This window comes from Schistocerca serialis, chromosome 5 (genome assembly GCF_023864345.2).
Source record: "Schistocerca serialis cubense isolate TAMUIC-IGC-003099 chromosome 5, iqSchSeri2.2, whole genome shotgun sequence".
NCBI lineage: Eukaryota > Metazoa > Arthropoda > Insecta > Orthoptera > Acrididae > Schistocerca > Schistocerca serialis.
The window spans coordinates 296,948,452-296,965,108 of NC_064642.1; the positions used below are offsets into that span (position 1 = coordinate 296,948,452).

Sequence of the window (16,657 nt, forward strand, 5' to 3'; positions counted from 1 at the left end):
GTGAATAAGCAGAACTGGCGATTTTGGGGTTCCGAAAAGCCATATTGGTGTGAAGCGAAACCCCTGTATTCTCCTAAAGTTACTGTGTGGGCTGCAGTATGCAGCAGAGGCATTGTTGGCCCTTTTTTCATTCGAGAAACGGTCACTGGTGCACATTACGTTGCAATTTTGGAACAATTTGTCGCCACACAGCAAGCGTTAGAGGATCGACCAGGTACTGAATGGTTTATGCAAGATGGAGCCCGATCACATCGGACCGAACAGGTGATTCGCTTTCTTGAGAAATACTTCGGGAATCGAGTCATTGCTTTGGAATATACCAAATTTACTGGTGCAGGCATGGATTGGCCTCCATATTCGCCGGATTTGACTCCCTGTGACTTTTTTTTGTGGAGCACAGTGAAAGACATGGTCTACCCGAAGCATCCCGCCACGCTGGACGAGCTTGAATCGGCGATCTCTGTGGCATGTGAATCCATTTCGGTTGAGACACTACGAAATGTGATGGCGAATTTCATTCTTCGTTTGCGCCACCTCTGTAGTGTCAATGGAGAACATTTTGAAAACATTGTGATGTGATTGTTTGCAAAGATTGTTTTCATACGATTATTTCACTTATGTATGCTGATATGAGCTGTACAGCGTACAGCGCCATCAGTTAGCAGCTTTTGTAACTATTATTTCAAACTGCTGTATAAACTTCTTACAGCTTTCACAATAAACATACCGTTTACTGCATTCCTCTATCGACCTTCGTTTTCGATATATTTAATTTTGAAATCAGGGAGCCCTTTTCTGGACACCCTGTATGTATCACGATTTTTGTAAGGGAACTTTTGTAAGCCGGTGTTCTCATTGATTGTACAAGGTACTCTGATTTTTGCCCTATGACATGTTCATGGATATTATTTATGTACACTACAGAAGAAACAACACGACTAGTACGCGGACAAGGGAAGAAATTTTGATTTTAATAAAGATAACGTAGGAATTTTACGCCCGGCCAGTAAGTAAACAGTGTAATTTGCGAGCCTTACACAGTCGACAATTTCCACTGATGCGCGGTGCGATCGCGTACACCACGATGAGGCATATGCACCGTATGCACAAGTCGCATCGTTTCTGAGCGTTTAGCAGCACGTTGAACTCGGCATGCTCACCGTTGACGTTGGAAAGCACTGTCCGAGTGCCGACAGCTTAAGCAGCAACACGCAGCAGGCACCTAGATGGTGACACAGGGTAAAACACTGGAAGTGTGAAGATGCCTCCTGGAAGAAAAAATTAACTGTGTGCAGGATACTACTATGAAGACTTCTTGGCCTTCGTTGAGGAGTCAATTAAAAATTTGAAGAAAATGGTTTCATTTGGTGTCACTTCAGAATTTCAGGAGAAAGCTGGTATGGGATGTACCAGTTGCAAATAGAAGGGCGAACAGCAACTACCGGAAAGGAAAATACTGCAGTCGAAGATTAGTTCAAGTACCAAGATCGAGAAAGTTAGACAGCACAGCACACTTTTCTTTCGACTCAAGGACAAAAACAATGTAGAACAACAAGAAAAGACGGCCTGAAGATAAGAACATTCGAATGCGCAGTAATGCGTTGATAACAGAGACTGAACCCGAAGAAAACCGACAAAAGCTTATTAATAGAGCTGGTAAATTACCCAGAAAGAAAAGACCACTGGTCGTATTGTATGATATCCAATTGGCAAGCAGCCAAAGGCGGTGTGGATTCAGATGGTAACATAACGAAACACGAATCTTTATCTGAGATTCGACATCTCTCGAAAACGGGTTGCAGAGGGAAGAATTACGTCCATCTTATTCATTTTATCTTTGAAGTAAGTTCAAGAGAACGAAAACATTTCTAAGGGTACAAAAGGTATATACTGAGTAAAGATGTGTCTCTGTCAAAAACTACGTTGATGTGACAAGATGCAATAAATGCTGCGATCTAGAGCACTATATAAAGCCTTGCACGGAAGACAGTGCAGTTTGTGCGCATTGCGGTTAATGTGGTAATTAAACGCCTGAATGCCCGAACAACCGGCAGCCAGCATAACGCATCTCTTGCCCCAGAAGGAACACGAAGTTCAGTCAGACAGGAGAGATTGCGCTACGTACCAGCAATTACTATAGAGAAAGAGATATCCAGAGCTGACTACGATGGCCAAGACAGTTAACATTCAGGCCTCTCAGGATATACTTATTAGTACCGAAACAAATGTGAATAATTGGTACAGTTCTAGGTAAATAAAAGAGATCAAAGATTCCTTCTATCAAAATGAGGAACTGGGAGAGAGCACTTAAATAGCGGAGGAAAATATTTTCAAAACTGATGCGTCTGTATTTTTCTAGAAAGTTGGACAACATGGCTAAGCAAGCACAGAAGAAATAAGTCATAAAAATAATGTTCCCCTACAACTCAAGTAAGTGTATGAGTACGTAAATTGTTTCTAAGTTCGCAAAAGGTATACATTAAGTACAGTCGTGTTTTTGTTAAAGATTACGTTGTTGTATTGGGGTGCAACAAACATTACGATCTAAGGCACTATGTAAAGTCCTGTACACAAGACATTCCCGAGAAAGAACTCTAAACTCTAGTGGTGATCGAGGAACTGAGAGCCGTCGGTATGAGAAAGAGCCACGCAAGACAGCGAATTTGGTAGTATTGCTCAATGAGACTACCTAACAGATCTAGCTACAGTCGAATTCCGACACCTGTTGGTGGACGCGTGTACCCCATTACACAATGCCTAACATGATATTCTCACAAAACAAACCAACATTGAAATGAAGCTTGTGGATGAGAAACGCGCTGCGTTATCTTTGCTTGTTTACAGAATGAAGGTGGCGTTACTCCTACATACCTTGTTTGTTTGCGGTGAAATACTAACTATTTACATACCCAAGCATGTAGCACACCTCAGGTGAATTAGGCGTTTGTTGCGTGCCGTCTGCATAGTGCCATCAGTGCAGCTACATAAAAAAGGGTCTAAATCCTTATTTAAATGGCTGGCTACAAATGTTAAACATTATTTAAGGTAAACCGTATTTAGAGATGTTGAGGATATGTTTTGGTTAGCCTGCCTTACCTGTTACAAAATGGTATATTAATGTAAAGTTATAATTACGATCATCCAAGACTGAATACTGTGCACGCGGTTTCAAGAAACATTGATTATTTTTCTTCTAAATTAGTTCTTAGCTCATCGAATGGTTCGGCTGCCGAATGTATATATTAATGATTAGTTTTTATATTATACATTTTATCTTGGCTTGTAATTGTGAAGTCAGACAAACGTACTTTTCTAGCAAAACGATATCACATAACTATACGCTTACATTAGCCTAATTAAGTTTGATGCTCCAAATGGTGTTTACATTTTAGTGACGAAATACATCGAAAACTTTGTTTGAATGCCTTTGCAAAATGCGTAGTTTCCCGGCCATGAATGTCACAATTAATTAAGTATTCCGGAGTATTATGTCGTGGTCGAGTGATTTAACATTAAAAACCAATGTTTCGTCTCATCTGCGGTGGACCAAGAGAAGTATCTCATTTTCGCAAGTATCTCGCTGGGAGTAATCCTAAGATTGTTCACCGTGGAAGGAGAGGTAGGCGGAAGATTAAATTATCTTGATGTGCTAGTTTTAAAGAAAGAAGATGGTAGCTTAGGCATGCAGGCAGTCCGTTACCTAAACCGGGATTCGAACCACCACCCACAATAAAAGTGAGGCACCATAAAAATGTTGGCGGATAGAGCAAGGAACATTGGGGAGCCAAATCTGCTTGACGCTGAACTGAAATATCTCACCAGTGGATCGCTCAGGAATGGTTATTCGTCCGCTGAGGTAACAAGATTTATGTAGCCTGTTTATGTGTCTGTATGTTGGCAGCGCTATAGACTACATTAATAACTCTCAGTGCTGTGCGCACTATGTGAGAGACTCTGTGGCTGGTTGGACTCGCAATTAGAAGTTAAGAGTCAGCGGTGATGGCAGTTGGAGGTGAACAGCCATAAGTGATGGAAGTTGGGAGTGAGTAGTCAGCAGAGACGGAGGTTAGAGGTTAATAATTAGCAGTGTTGGAGGTTTGCAGTATTAGCACGAGCGGACTGTCTGAATGTGTATCCGTCATGGAGATTTGTTGCTGATGATTATATTTTTTTTAACTGGTTGTCACGTGATTAAGGTAAAATTTCGTAAATACATTGTTTGCTCTGCAACAAAATCTTTCCTTTGCTTACCTCATGTCTATCAGTAGTTGGAGCCTTCAGTAGTTTGAATCTTTTATTTAGCTGGCATTATTGGTGCTTGCGGCATTGCTGCAGTTCGTGTAATGAAGATTTTTGTGAGGTAAGTGGCTTATGAAATGTATAGGCTATAGTTTGGATTTCTACTATTTCAGGGCCATTCTTTTGTACTAATTATTAAGTCAGGTTATCATTTTTGAGCAGTCAGATTGCGTTGCGCCTGGATATTGTGGGTCAGTGTTGAAATGATAAGAATAGCAAAGAGTTAGTATAGTCGAAGTCACTCATCAGTTTAAGTAAAATTTTATTAAATGAAGAAGTTTCAAAGAGCGTCAAGACGTGATGGAGAAGCGCTTGTGAATCGAAAGTTTTCCTGCCTTTGTTAAGGACACTACTGACCACAGAGGGAAAATCTTGATAAAACGGAGCATCACGGTAAAGTACAAACCCTCCCGGAAGATACAAGATCGTCTAAAATCGGCCAGGGATGCTCACAAGCCGCTGGAACCGGGGATTTAAAGGATTTCATGCAGTTGTAAGTAGGTTTACTACAAAAGAACGATAAAAAAACGGCTAGAAGAGCACAAGGGCAACTCTAGAAGCGGAGAGAGCGACAGATCAGCTGCTGCGGAACATGCTTTGCAGCTAGGAGACAACCACATACATTTTGATGGGTTGCAAGTATTGACAGTCATAAGCAGACACCACAAAAGTCTGTGCAGAGAGGTCATAGAAATTGTTAAATACTTCAGGAATTTCATTAGGATGGAAGTGGAAATGAAACTGAACGACATATGGATCGCGGTGCTGAAGAAGTTGTGCACCAGTCTTACATTATGGAGTGATGGACAGCGAACGACGGCAGCCGACAATGGCCAATTGCGCCCGTATATTCGAAGCATATGACGTCACGCCACTGCGCGTGGCGGGAACACAAGTAAACGGAACTTTGCTGCAGTTAGTAGCAAGCCAGTGTGTGAATCGGACACTCGAAGATCCTACGATGCCCCTTGAAAATGTCCTCCGCATACAGGAACGAAACGTTAGGTTTAAATGTGAAATTCATTAATACACTCCTGGAAATGGAAAAAAGAACACATTGACACCGGTGTGTCAGACCCACCATACTTGCTCCGGACACTGCAAGAGGGCTGTACAAGCAATGATCACACGCAAGGCACAGCGGACACACCAGGAACCGCGGTGTTGGCCGTCGAATGGCGCTAGCTGCGCAGCATTTGTGCACCGCCGCCGTCAGTGTCAGCCAGTTTGCCGTGGCATACGGAGCTCCATCGCAGTCTTTAACACTGGTAGCATGCCGCGACAGCGTGGACGTGAACCGTATGTGCAGTTGACGGACTTTGAGCGAGGGCGTATAGTGGGCATGCGGGAGGCCGGGTGGACGTACCGCCGAATTGCTCAAAACGTGAGGCGTGAGGTCTCCACAGTACATCGATGTTGTCGCCAGTGGTCGGCGGAAGGTGCACGTGCCCGTCGACCTGGGACCGGACCGCAGCGACGCACGGATGCACGCCAAGACCGTAGGATCCTACGCAGTGCCGTAGGGGACCGCACCGCCACTTCCCAGCAAATTAGGGACACTGTTGCCCCTGGGGTATCGGCGAGGACCATTCGCAACCGTCTCCATGAAGCTGGGCTACGGTCCCGCACACCGTTAGGCCGTCTTCCGCTCACGCCCTAACATCGTGCAGCCCGCCTCCAGTGGTGTCGCGACAGGCGTGAATGGAGGGACAAATGGAGACGTGTCGTCTTCAGCGATGAGAGTCGCTTCTGCCTTGGTGCCAACGATGGTCGTATGCGTGTTTGGCGCCGTGCAGGTGAGCGCCACAATCAGGACTGCATACGATCGAGGCACACAGGGCCAACACCTGGCATCATGGTGTGGGGAGCGATCTCCTACACTGGCCGTACACCACTGGTGATCGTCGAGGGGACACTGAACAGTGCACGGTACATCCAAACCGTCATCGAACCCATCGTTCTACCATTCCTAGACCGGCAAGGGAACTTGCTGTTCCAACAGGACAATGCACGTCCGCATGTATCCTGTGCCACCCAACGTGCTCTAGAAGGTGTAAGTCAACTACCCTGGCCAGCAAGATCTCCGGATCTGTCCCCCATTGAGCATGTTTGGGACTGGATGAAGCGTCGTCTCACGCGGTCTGCACGTCCAGCACGAACGCTGGTCCAACTGAGGCGCCAGGTGGAAATGGCATGGCAAGCCGTTCCACAGGACTACATCCAGCATCTCTACGATCGTCTCCATGGGAGAATAGCAGCCTGCATTGCTGCGGAAGGTGGATATACACAGTACTAGTGCCGACATTGTGCATGCTCTGTTGCCTGTGTCTATGTGCCTGTGGTTCTGTCAGTGTGATCATGTGATGTATCTGACCCCAGGAATGTGTCAATAAAGTTTCCCCTTCCTGGGACAATGAATTCACGGTGTTCTTATTTCAATTTCCAGGAGTGTATTTTAGTAATTAAACTTCATTGTCTAATATCTTGGAGGCAATTCATTCAAGTCCACACATTATTTTACATTGAATCTGGTCAAATGGAGTTGACGTGTAACCCACAAAACAGGAAAAAGCGTGTTCTCGCGTGACTATAGAGTATATTCAACGTTATCCAATACATTCGACCTATCCATCATTTTACACTTACCTAAAATTTATAGTACAAAGATTTTATTTTTAAAGGAACAATTCACTTTTACAAGAGTATATCTTTTACATGTATTCGTACACAGACAGCGTAAAGGTAATTTTTACAATCAAGTTTCAGAAATGTTCCATTTTCCCTCCACCGGAGCCCCGAAAAACTCGTTCCATAATTTTTCATGCATGTCTGAAGTTATTGCATGTGTTGTCGCTACGTACTCACGCACGCACGCACCCACCCACCCACCCACCCACACACACACACACACACACACACACACACACACACACACACACACACACACGAAATATCGCATACAGGGAGGGGAGAACATGCGAGCTTGGAGACTACTGGTGCAATTCGAGAGGTCAATATTCCTTACGGCCGATCCATCATTAAAGTCGGACATTGTTAAGAAATGCTATTATATGCATGTGTCAGTGGGTGCTAAACTTAAAACGTGAAGCAGAGAATGCAAAATACCTCGTGTTGCTGTGTTATCACTGCTCGACTAGACACACATTGGGTAATAAACAAGCGAGCTAAATGTAACAGACAGACCCTTACCGGCACCTACGTGAACCGGTAACTAACAAACGGCGCCAGAATAAACTTTTAATTTCGATGCGTAAGTTCAGTTGAAGTTTACGTCTTCATTCATGTAGCAGATGTAATCTTGCGAAATCAGACGAATCTCGTTGAAACAATCTACAAAACAGAGGCAACGTGTTCTCAGGAAACCTTCAATACTAGTTATTTGTACTCCTTTTCGGCCTGAATCTTAACGGTTCGCTGTAGGATATTTGGTTGCTAGTAACAGTAAGCCAGTAATACGATGTCTTAATGCACAGTAGAAGTTATTGCTGCCAGTATCACTATTTAGAGAACGCTTTTATAAACATTCTGATGTACTGAACTCTGTACATTCACACATATCTAAGTACCTTTTATAATTACAGAGAGGATATGGTTCATGGGACATTATGAAATGGATCATGCCTCCATTTGTCTAATTCTTTATGCTAGTACGAATGTCTGAAAACAGAGTATAAACAGACCTGTTGAAGCAGCTCCTTTGTCACGTACTGGTTGCTCACAGCTTTTATTGAACTTTATATGTGATTTGCTGACAAGTGACTTGCTACATTTACCTAATGTCTCCATCCTGCCATCATTCAGTTGCAGCACTTTAGATGACATTCTGCAAAGACCCAACAGAATGTTTTCTTCTCAGAAAACCGTGAACACCAAAATTTTGGAGGACGTATGTTCAGGATTTTTCATTCCCTCACATAAAGTCTAAGAGATTGAGAGAAAATTTTTGATAAAGTCGACTGCACTGCTGCCTTTTACATTTTGGAGCTAACAGGGATTACATACAGAGAGCGAAAGGTTATTTACCCCTTGTTCAGAAATCGAAGTACAGATATAAAAGTCAAAGGCTGTGAAAGAGAAGCAGTGGCTGAGGAGAGAGTGAGAGAGGGTTGTAGCCTATTCTCGATGTTATTCAGTCTCAACGTTGCGTAAAATGTGGAGGAAACCAAGAAGAAATCTGGGAAGAGAATTGAAGTTCATGGAGAAGAATTAAAACATGTCATTTGCCAGTCACATTGTAATTCTATTAGGGACAGCAAAGGACTTGGAAGAGATTATAAGTTGAAGATTAACAAAATTAAAGCAAGCATAATGAAATGTAATCAATTTAAATCAGGCGATACTGAGGGAATCAGTCTAAAAAACGAAACATTAAAGGTGGTAGATGAATTTTGCTACTTGGACAGCAAAGTAACTGATGATGGCGGCAGTAGAGAGGATCCCAAATGAAGACTTGCAATGGAAAGAAAAACATTTCTGAAGAAGAGAAATTTGCTAACATCGAATATAGATTTGAGTGTCTGGGAGTCTTTTTCTGAAGCTATTTGTTTGGAAAATAGCCTTGTGTGGAATTTAAACATGGACTGTAAGCATGAGAGAACAATGCTGTTCTTTAATGTTGTTATCACACCACAGACATCGTTTTCTGTGACGCAACAGAAAGTTATCAACATGAGGTGTTGATGGGAGCACATAGTTAATGCATGTGGGATCTTTATTTTAGCTCTCCTTCGAATAGTGTTTTCTGGAGTTGAGTACAAGCAGGCGGTTTGGCTCTTGCAATGGATAGTTCGAAGCCACGTGTAGCTTTTAGGGAGTGGAACGTCTCAAAGCACTTACTGGGGACAGAATTACAGGCTCCAAGCATTTCTCGCACCATTGTGCAGACAACGCTTTCGGCCGAAGAGGCGAAAAACAGCCTACCTGGATCTACCTGTTAGACGTTTCTGGCCACCGCAGGGACAGGTGCGCAGGAGAGAAAGTAGGTTGCCTAGCCAAGGCATTTCGACAGTGTTGTAAACGCTTGTTGTGTACAGAGCTGGTATCCAAAAGAATCCGAGAGTTTCCATGTTCGCCTTGGGCCAGACGCTGTAGACGGAGCCATCAGGTTGTGTCGTCCCTCTGTCTGCCGAGTTTTTTGGGAAGCTTTGGGCCTTCGGAAGAATTTTAGGATGGAACACGACATATGTGGTGGCTATGAAATGGTCTATGTTAGGACACAAAGCACTTCGATTGGTTTAGCCAAGGTCTCTGATCAGACATGCTGTGATGTTAGGCCTGTCTAGATAATGATCTCTGTTATAAATGTGTTGTTCACTTAAAGCCTAAACAAAAACATTGAAAACACGCTGTGGGGAACACAATTCGGGAGCTAAACGTCTTCTCCTCGCTGTGTGAAATTTACGAGTCAGGGATTGACTATTTCTCCAGCAAGGAAAAGAATATTATCAACTTTGGTTAGGATTGGCTTGGAGGTTGAACAGACAAACTAGACGGAATGCGTGACGCTCGTAAAGTCTTGTGATTTGCACGAAACCAAAGACGGGGGGTTGCATTGGTGCACTTTTAAGTTTACTGAGTTTTGATAGAAAGGAATGAGGGGAGACATGGACTTCTGATTCAGACTGTGGTCTGGAGAGGAGATTCTGGCCTTGACTCTTCTTATTAGTGGGTTGCATTTGAAACACTGATCCTGAGTGTGACTTCGCACTGGCACTGGTCTTGACTGGGGAGTCTGTGATGAAGTCTTAGCTGTGCCGACTGTTTGGACCTCAGTTATCTCGCTGAACTCGCTCATGATTTATTTGTCCTCTCGCTTAACTTGTGTTGTTTGTCCTATGCCAGTGATGGGCTTATAAAAGAGTAAGCCCATGTTGAAATATTAACAACCCATCAGTAATTGAGTACAATAATGACAGGGTCACCATTTTATTATTTTTTCTCAATATTCAAGGTTTATTTAAGATTCTGATGAAAGTGATAACCTCCAATGCAAGCTAGCAATTATAACCACCGTCAGATTTAATTTAGCAGACGGGGGGGGCCGGGTAAACAAGTGGAAGGCTTATAAATTAAAGTGGGCGGTGTCAGAGCGTAAACCTGTAGTCACCTGTAGTCTTTCAAATCAGACTGCAAGAACATTGTAGTCTTGCAAGTATTTCAGACAAGAACAGTATAGAAGCTTCTGAAACGTGGTGCTACGGAAGGATGCCGAAGATTAAATGGGTACATCAAGTAACTGATGAGGAGGCACTGACCAGAAATGGTTAAAAACTAATTTTATGGCACTATCTGGTTAAAAGAAAAGACTGATTGACAGGACACATATAGAGGCATCAAGGAATTGTCAATTTTGAAACGGGAGGAAGTGCAGGCGGGTGAAAATTGTAGAGGGAGGCCTAGGAATGAATACAGTAACCAGGTTTAAATGGATGTAAGTTGCAGTACTTATTCGTGATGGACTACCATTGTGACCTGCGTCGAACCAATCCTCAGACAGAAGATCACATCAACTATCACATAAAACTTAGAGTGAATAATGCTTGAAAGTTAAGATAAATGAGCATGAATAATTATTACAAAAGAAACTGCAAAATCAAGCAAAAACATGAGACGTGAATTGTGAAAGAAACAACTGATAATAAGGGAAAGCACAGATTGTCTGACTTTCGTTCATTGCTTGTAATATCCAGTTTCCAGTGCATCCGAATAGCAATGTTTATTCAAACCCTACTTCGCACAAACCGTTGAATTCTCAGACCGTACAACGCAAGCAGTGCTGCCAAACTATAAGCAGAGAATGGCGGTGGGTGTGGCGGCACTCACTTGGGTAGCAACTGGTACAGCAGTTCTTCACACTTGCGCTTCTCCTCCAGGTAGTCAGACGTCCTCTCCTCGACCAGTGTCTCCAGGTTGTTGGCGTACTGCTCCATGCGCGACAGCAATTTCTCCAGGATTTTCCCGCCATCACTGTCCCTAGAACATACACAAAACGAATGGCTGCATAAAGGATACGATCAGTTTAGGGCAGCAGATAAAAATACCAACGTTCCGCTTAAATTTTTTTCTTTGAACTGGTGTCCAAAGCTTGAATATAGTTGTTAAGTGACAAAATTTTTCAGATAATTTGCTGTAATTATTAGACAAACAATAAGCTTATCGCGGAAAATTTGGCCTTTCCGCTTGAAAATGGGCGAAATCAGCGGACTGCATGAGACGTAAAAGACTTTTAATGTTATTCAATCCGAGGTGGATTTCGTTGAACTTCTTGGCTATTATTACATTAAGGATTGTACGTTAAGGACGAAACAGCCACAAATATGTTTAAAGAGCTCTATTTTATTGCCGTGAACGATTTCAGACTATTACGCTCCTCTTCAAACCGATCACTTCTTTTATTACAATATTAGGTTCATCAGCAGCATGTTGTCCGGTTCTGTACGTCATAAGAATACTAGCGCCATTTTATTTGCTGGGTGGATGCCTTGAATAATACAGAAAAATATGCAAATATGCTACATTTGATAGCATTCCCTTAAATTTGTTCTTGACACGAAACGCCTTTGACTAGATCAAATATAAATGCAACAGACTCACTTGCCTTATATGTCACCAATTGTAGCATATTAGCATATTTATATGCTTGACTCGAGTCAGTCACCCAACATATGAAGTGGCGCTAACTGCTCAGGTATTCGTATGCAGCTCAGGAGTCAACGACATGCTGCTAGAGAATGTAATACTATAATAAAAAGAAGTGTAGCCAACTGAAGATGGAGATGGTATCGCAAAACCGACGGAGCCTACTTGGCTGTCTTACAGGTTTTGATTTCCCTTAATGACTGATATTTTCCAACGGCCATTGCACAGAAACTTATAGAAGACACGTCCGGGAACATCACCCCACATAAGCCTTTTTCGTGAGTGCAGGCAATGACCGATGAAAATGCCTACCTTCTGCTCCTGGTTCTGACTGGCTGGAATGCCTAAAGATTTGAGCGAGGGGTTCGCGAGATCGAGGAGTCGGCTGGCAGCTCTCGGGAGGACGTAGGAGGCATGTTCTCGATGGGTCGGAGCTCATGTTTTCACTGTGTATTTCAGAAATCGCAAGAAAGTAATCCTTCGTAATCAACTGTGCTATTTCTTACAGTGCGCAAAATAAGGTCGCGAAAGTGTGGTTCTGTGAGTGATCGTGAATTTGGGGTCGAACCAATGTGGAGTGTGTTGTTTAGCGATTGTGCAGCCGCTCAGTTAGCTGAGACCTAGGCGTTGTGGAGCCAAGTAAGTACCTGGATGGCGGTTTTTAGTGACCGAGACGATTTGGTGAGATTTTCGCTGCGGCCAATAAATTACGTAGGAACTTGAGCGTGATTTTCTTGCCCTGTTTCTTGTCTTGTTGCTGTGGAGTTGACGGTGGACGTTGCTAGGAGCTATTCGCAGGCAGTCTATGGTCCATGAACACTTAGTGGTGTACATAGTCCAGCCCAGTGATTGGATTTCGTATTTTCCCTGAAACTGGTTGCATTACTTCAGGGTTTTAATTATTATCTGCAGAGTAGTGAGAAACTTGACCTTCCATGAAGTTTCGGCATTGCAGCCGTATGATGTAGACTTCTTGCCGCTTTATTTCGGCTGACTACGATTCATTTATCTTAAGGTGATTGTTTAGCATTGGAGATTAACAGCTTACGTCACTAAATTTATTCCAAAAAAGCGGCACGGCGACGCATGCGCAAAGGCAGCCGATACATGAGCCACCACTGTCGAGTTTCGCGCCCTCTTCGAATATTGCTCCACCTATGACGCACAGACGTATGCATAATGGTGATATCACATGGACGCTCTCGTTCGAAAAGGGGACTTGCGAAGTTAAAATTCAGATGTGAAACCAACAAAATTAATTATCGCTAGACGTGTCACTAGCCATAAAAAAATCCTTTTTGTAGATATTAAAGAAGTCACCTGATCCCACTCCTTATCCAGTTCAAAGGCGCCATCACAATTAAAAAGATCTTTCGCCAAACGTATTTCCACCGATTACTTAAAAACTGGATCCCAGAAGGATCTCGTCGAGGCTAAGATTTCTATGGCAGAATAATCGTTGGAATGTCCTATGGATATACAATGCTCGTCTATTGCTGACTTACTGGGCTGCGAAAAGCGAGTGTGGCGATGAAGTTCAACACACCTCTCACGCGCTGTGCACCTTGTCTGACCACGTAGGCTTTGCTGAACTATCAACATATTATGTAGACTCCGGCCCTCCGCAATCACAGATCGTCCTTTGCCGAATTGGGAAGGGCACAGGTCATTGTAGGTGGGCGAAACATTACTTTGACATGCAGTTTCGTTAAGAATCTTCCTAATTTAGACGAAATGTTTCCGGAATATGGGTGGAGCGTCCTGGACTTGTACCACTCGTTCTCCTCTTGATATTGTGAGTGGTCACATTGCTTCCTCCTTAAAGCTGTGCAGATCTAATGTGGAGAATAACCAGTTTCTTTGAAAACAGCTTGCAGGTGTTCCATCTCCTCTGCAAGTCAGTCTCCATCAAATATAACACGTGCCCGGTGCATCAACATTCGAAGGACGCCCTTAGTTTGTGATTGTTGGTCACAGCTAGACGCCTGCAAATACAGTTCTGCACGTGCGGGCTCACAGTAAACGAAATGCTCCAATAATCCACCAACTTTACGACTGACGAAGACATCCAGAAACGACAGACGACCGCCCTTCTCCATTTCCATCGTAAATTTTATATCCTCGCGGATTGAATTCGGGTGCTGCAGAAAGCGTGGCAGTTCCTCTTCACCGTGGGGTCTCACTACAAAAGTGTCATCTACATAACTCCATAAGCCTTTGTGTTTAAGTTCTGCCGCATCAAGTGCCCTCTCCTCAAAAACTGCCATAAATGAAGTTTTCTATAGGAGGGGAGAAAGGACTTCACTGTTGAATAAAAAGTAGGTTGAGGAGAGGGCATGATGAAATAGCGCTGTTATATCGGCTTCGAACGTACTGCTGATGAGTGACAATGAAGAGCGAGACGACATCGAAGCTAACTAACAAGTCGGACTCAGTCTATTAACGAAGTCATCGGACTTGCGAATATGATGCGAGCACTCCCCCACATTACGTGTTAGTAAAGATGCAAGAAGTCTAGCTAAGTCATATGACGGAGCTCCGATATTGTTCGCAATAGGACGTAATGGAAGATGATCTTTGGAAGACCATATTACTACGGTGTAAGAGAGCTGTGAGGTCTTAATCTTTTCGCAACTTCTTGCTGAAGGAAAGAAGAATTCAACGACGCCGACGTTATTTCTTCTATTCTCCTTGCGGGCTCTTTATCGATCTTCCGGTACATTGGTTCACTCAGCAAGCTATAAATCTTCTGCTCATCGTGGTAACAGTACAGTGGCATTTCCCTTGTTCGATGGAAGGACCATCAGGTGAATATCTTCTCGTAGCTTGCTTAGTGCGGCCCTTATCAAGGACGAAATGATACTCTTCTGAGGTGGGCCTCTCGTAAGTGTGCGGCATGTTCCACGCCTAATTTCTTCTGCAGCGTCACTGGGAAGAAGTCTAACAGCCTCTTCAACAATACTAATAAAATCAATTAAAGGCAAGGTTCAAGGCGTAGGCGGGAAGTTCAAGCCTCCCAAGCTCTCACGTCGTCCAAAACCTTGTCCGTAAAATCGATCACGGTGCGTCGAAAAGCATATCCTTGCGGTAATGCAGCTGACGGGCGGGCAAACTTCGCAGATAGTCTTGAAGCAGACTCTTTATGGGCCTAGTCCGATTTGGCCCACGTCACACCATCGACCTATTCCCAGAAGACTGGCAGCAATTTCCAAGCCCCGATAAAACAGCTGTTTTGAAGTGACGTCCATTTCACGGCGAGTAAAACGAATCATCTCCTTCACAATGCTGGGCTTGTCTCACGTGGGATGAACTGCGCATTAGTGGTCTTGATAAAATGTGTCACTATGGCACTGAGAAGATTATTGGACATTTGTCTGGTCGATCATATCAACAACACAACGATTCGACAGCCTAGCTAAAGTGACTCCAATGAATGAGAAGCGGCAGGCATGGAACACTTAGTACGGGCACTGCCCAGCTGAGACATCAGCTCAATAATCTCCTTGTCGAAGGCCAGAGATACTGCTGGTCCCGGCGGAGGTTCGAGTCCTCCCTCGGGCATGTGTGTGTGTTTGTCCTTAGGATAATTTAGGTTAAGTAGTGTGTAAGCTTAGGGACTGATGACCTTAGCAGTTAAGTCCCATAAGATTTCACACACATTTGAACATTTTTTTGAAGGCCAGAGATAACGTGGAAGACCTAAATTACGGTGGCTGGACATTACAACAGCAAACCTTTGATCAACAAAACTAAATCCACGGGAAGTTTATATCATAACAAATAGTGTGCAACGATCAAATTAGTGGACACTGTTCCAATGGAGAGGGGCTAGAAAGAAGAAGAAGAAGAGGACGAAGAAACGAACGAGCAGCCATTGTTTTCACGTCGCACCCAGTAACAAGAATGGAAGGAACCTTAATCTACCTCTACATCAACACTCCGCAAGCTGTCTGAGGGTGTATGGTGGAGGATACTTCTGGTACCAATAACTGATCCTGTTCCACTGGCGAATGGTGCGTGGTAAAAATGATTATTGGTAAGCCTTTGTATTAATTCTAATTTCTCGAATTTTCTCATCGTGATCATTTCACGAGGTGCATGTGGGAGCAAGTAATGTGTTGTTCGACTCTTCCCGGAAAGTGCTTTCTCGAATTTTCTTTAGTACACCTCTCCGTGACGCACAAGGGCTCACTTGTAGCTCGTGCCACTGCAGTTTGTTGAGCATCTCTGTAACACTCTCACGCTGACTGAACGATCCTGCCTGGTAAGGCTCGCAGCTTGGTGAACAATACTCAAGAATCGGTCAAACAAGTGTTTTGAAAGCCACCTCTTTTGCAGATGAGTTACATTTACTTAAGATTGTTTTATGAGTCTGTTTGGCGTCTGCTTTTCCTACTATTTGTTTCACGTGGTCATTCCATCTTAGGTCGCTCTGGATAGTTACTCCTTGATATTTTACAGTAGATACCATTTCCAGCAGTTGGTCATGAACACTGTATTTGTGCAGTAGTGGATTTCTTGTGGTGTTTATACGTAATATGTCACATTTATTGACGTTCAGGGTCAATTGCTAGGGCCTGCACAATTCATCAGTCGGCTGTAGGTCATTCTTCAAATCGATACTGCCTTCTGGCGTTGCTACTTTGTTATAGATAACCGCATCATCTGCGAGCAGCCTTAAAGAGCATCCGACGCATTC

At 43.6% G+C, this 16,657-nt stretch overlaps 1 protein-coding gene across 1 annotated transcript in view; it reads right to left on the reverse strand.

Moving 5' to 3' along the window:
• The window catches only part of LOC126481909 (atrial natriuretic peptide receptor 1-like), a 925,501-nt gene that overhangs the window by 426,475 nt on the left and 482,369 nt on the right, over nt 1-16,657 (reverse strand). The window contains exon 3 of the mRNA XM_050105867.1: nt 11,143-11,292. Within this exon, the coding sequence (XP_049961824.1) occupies nt 11,143-11,292 (150 nt within the window). The remainder of the gene's footprint in view (nt 1-11,142; nt 11,293-16,657) is intronic.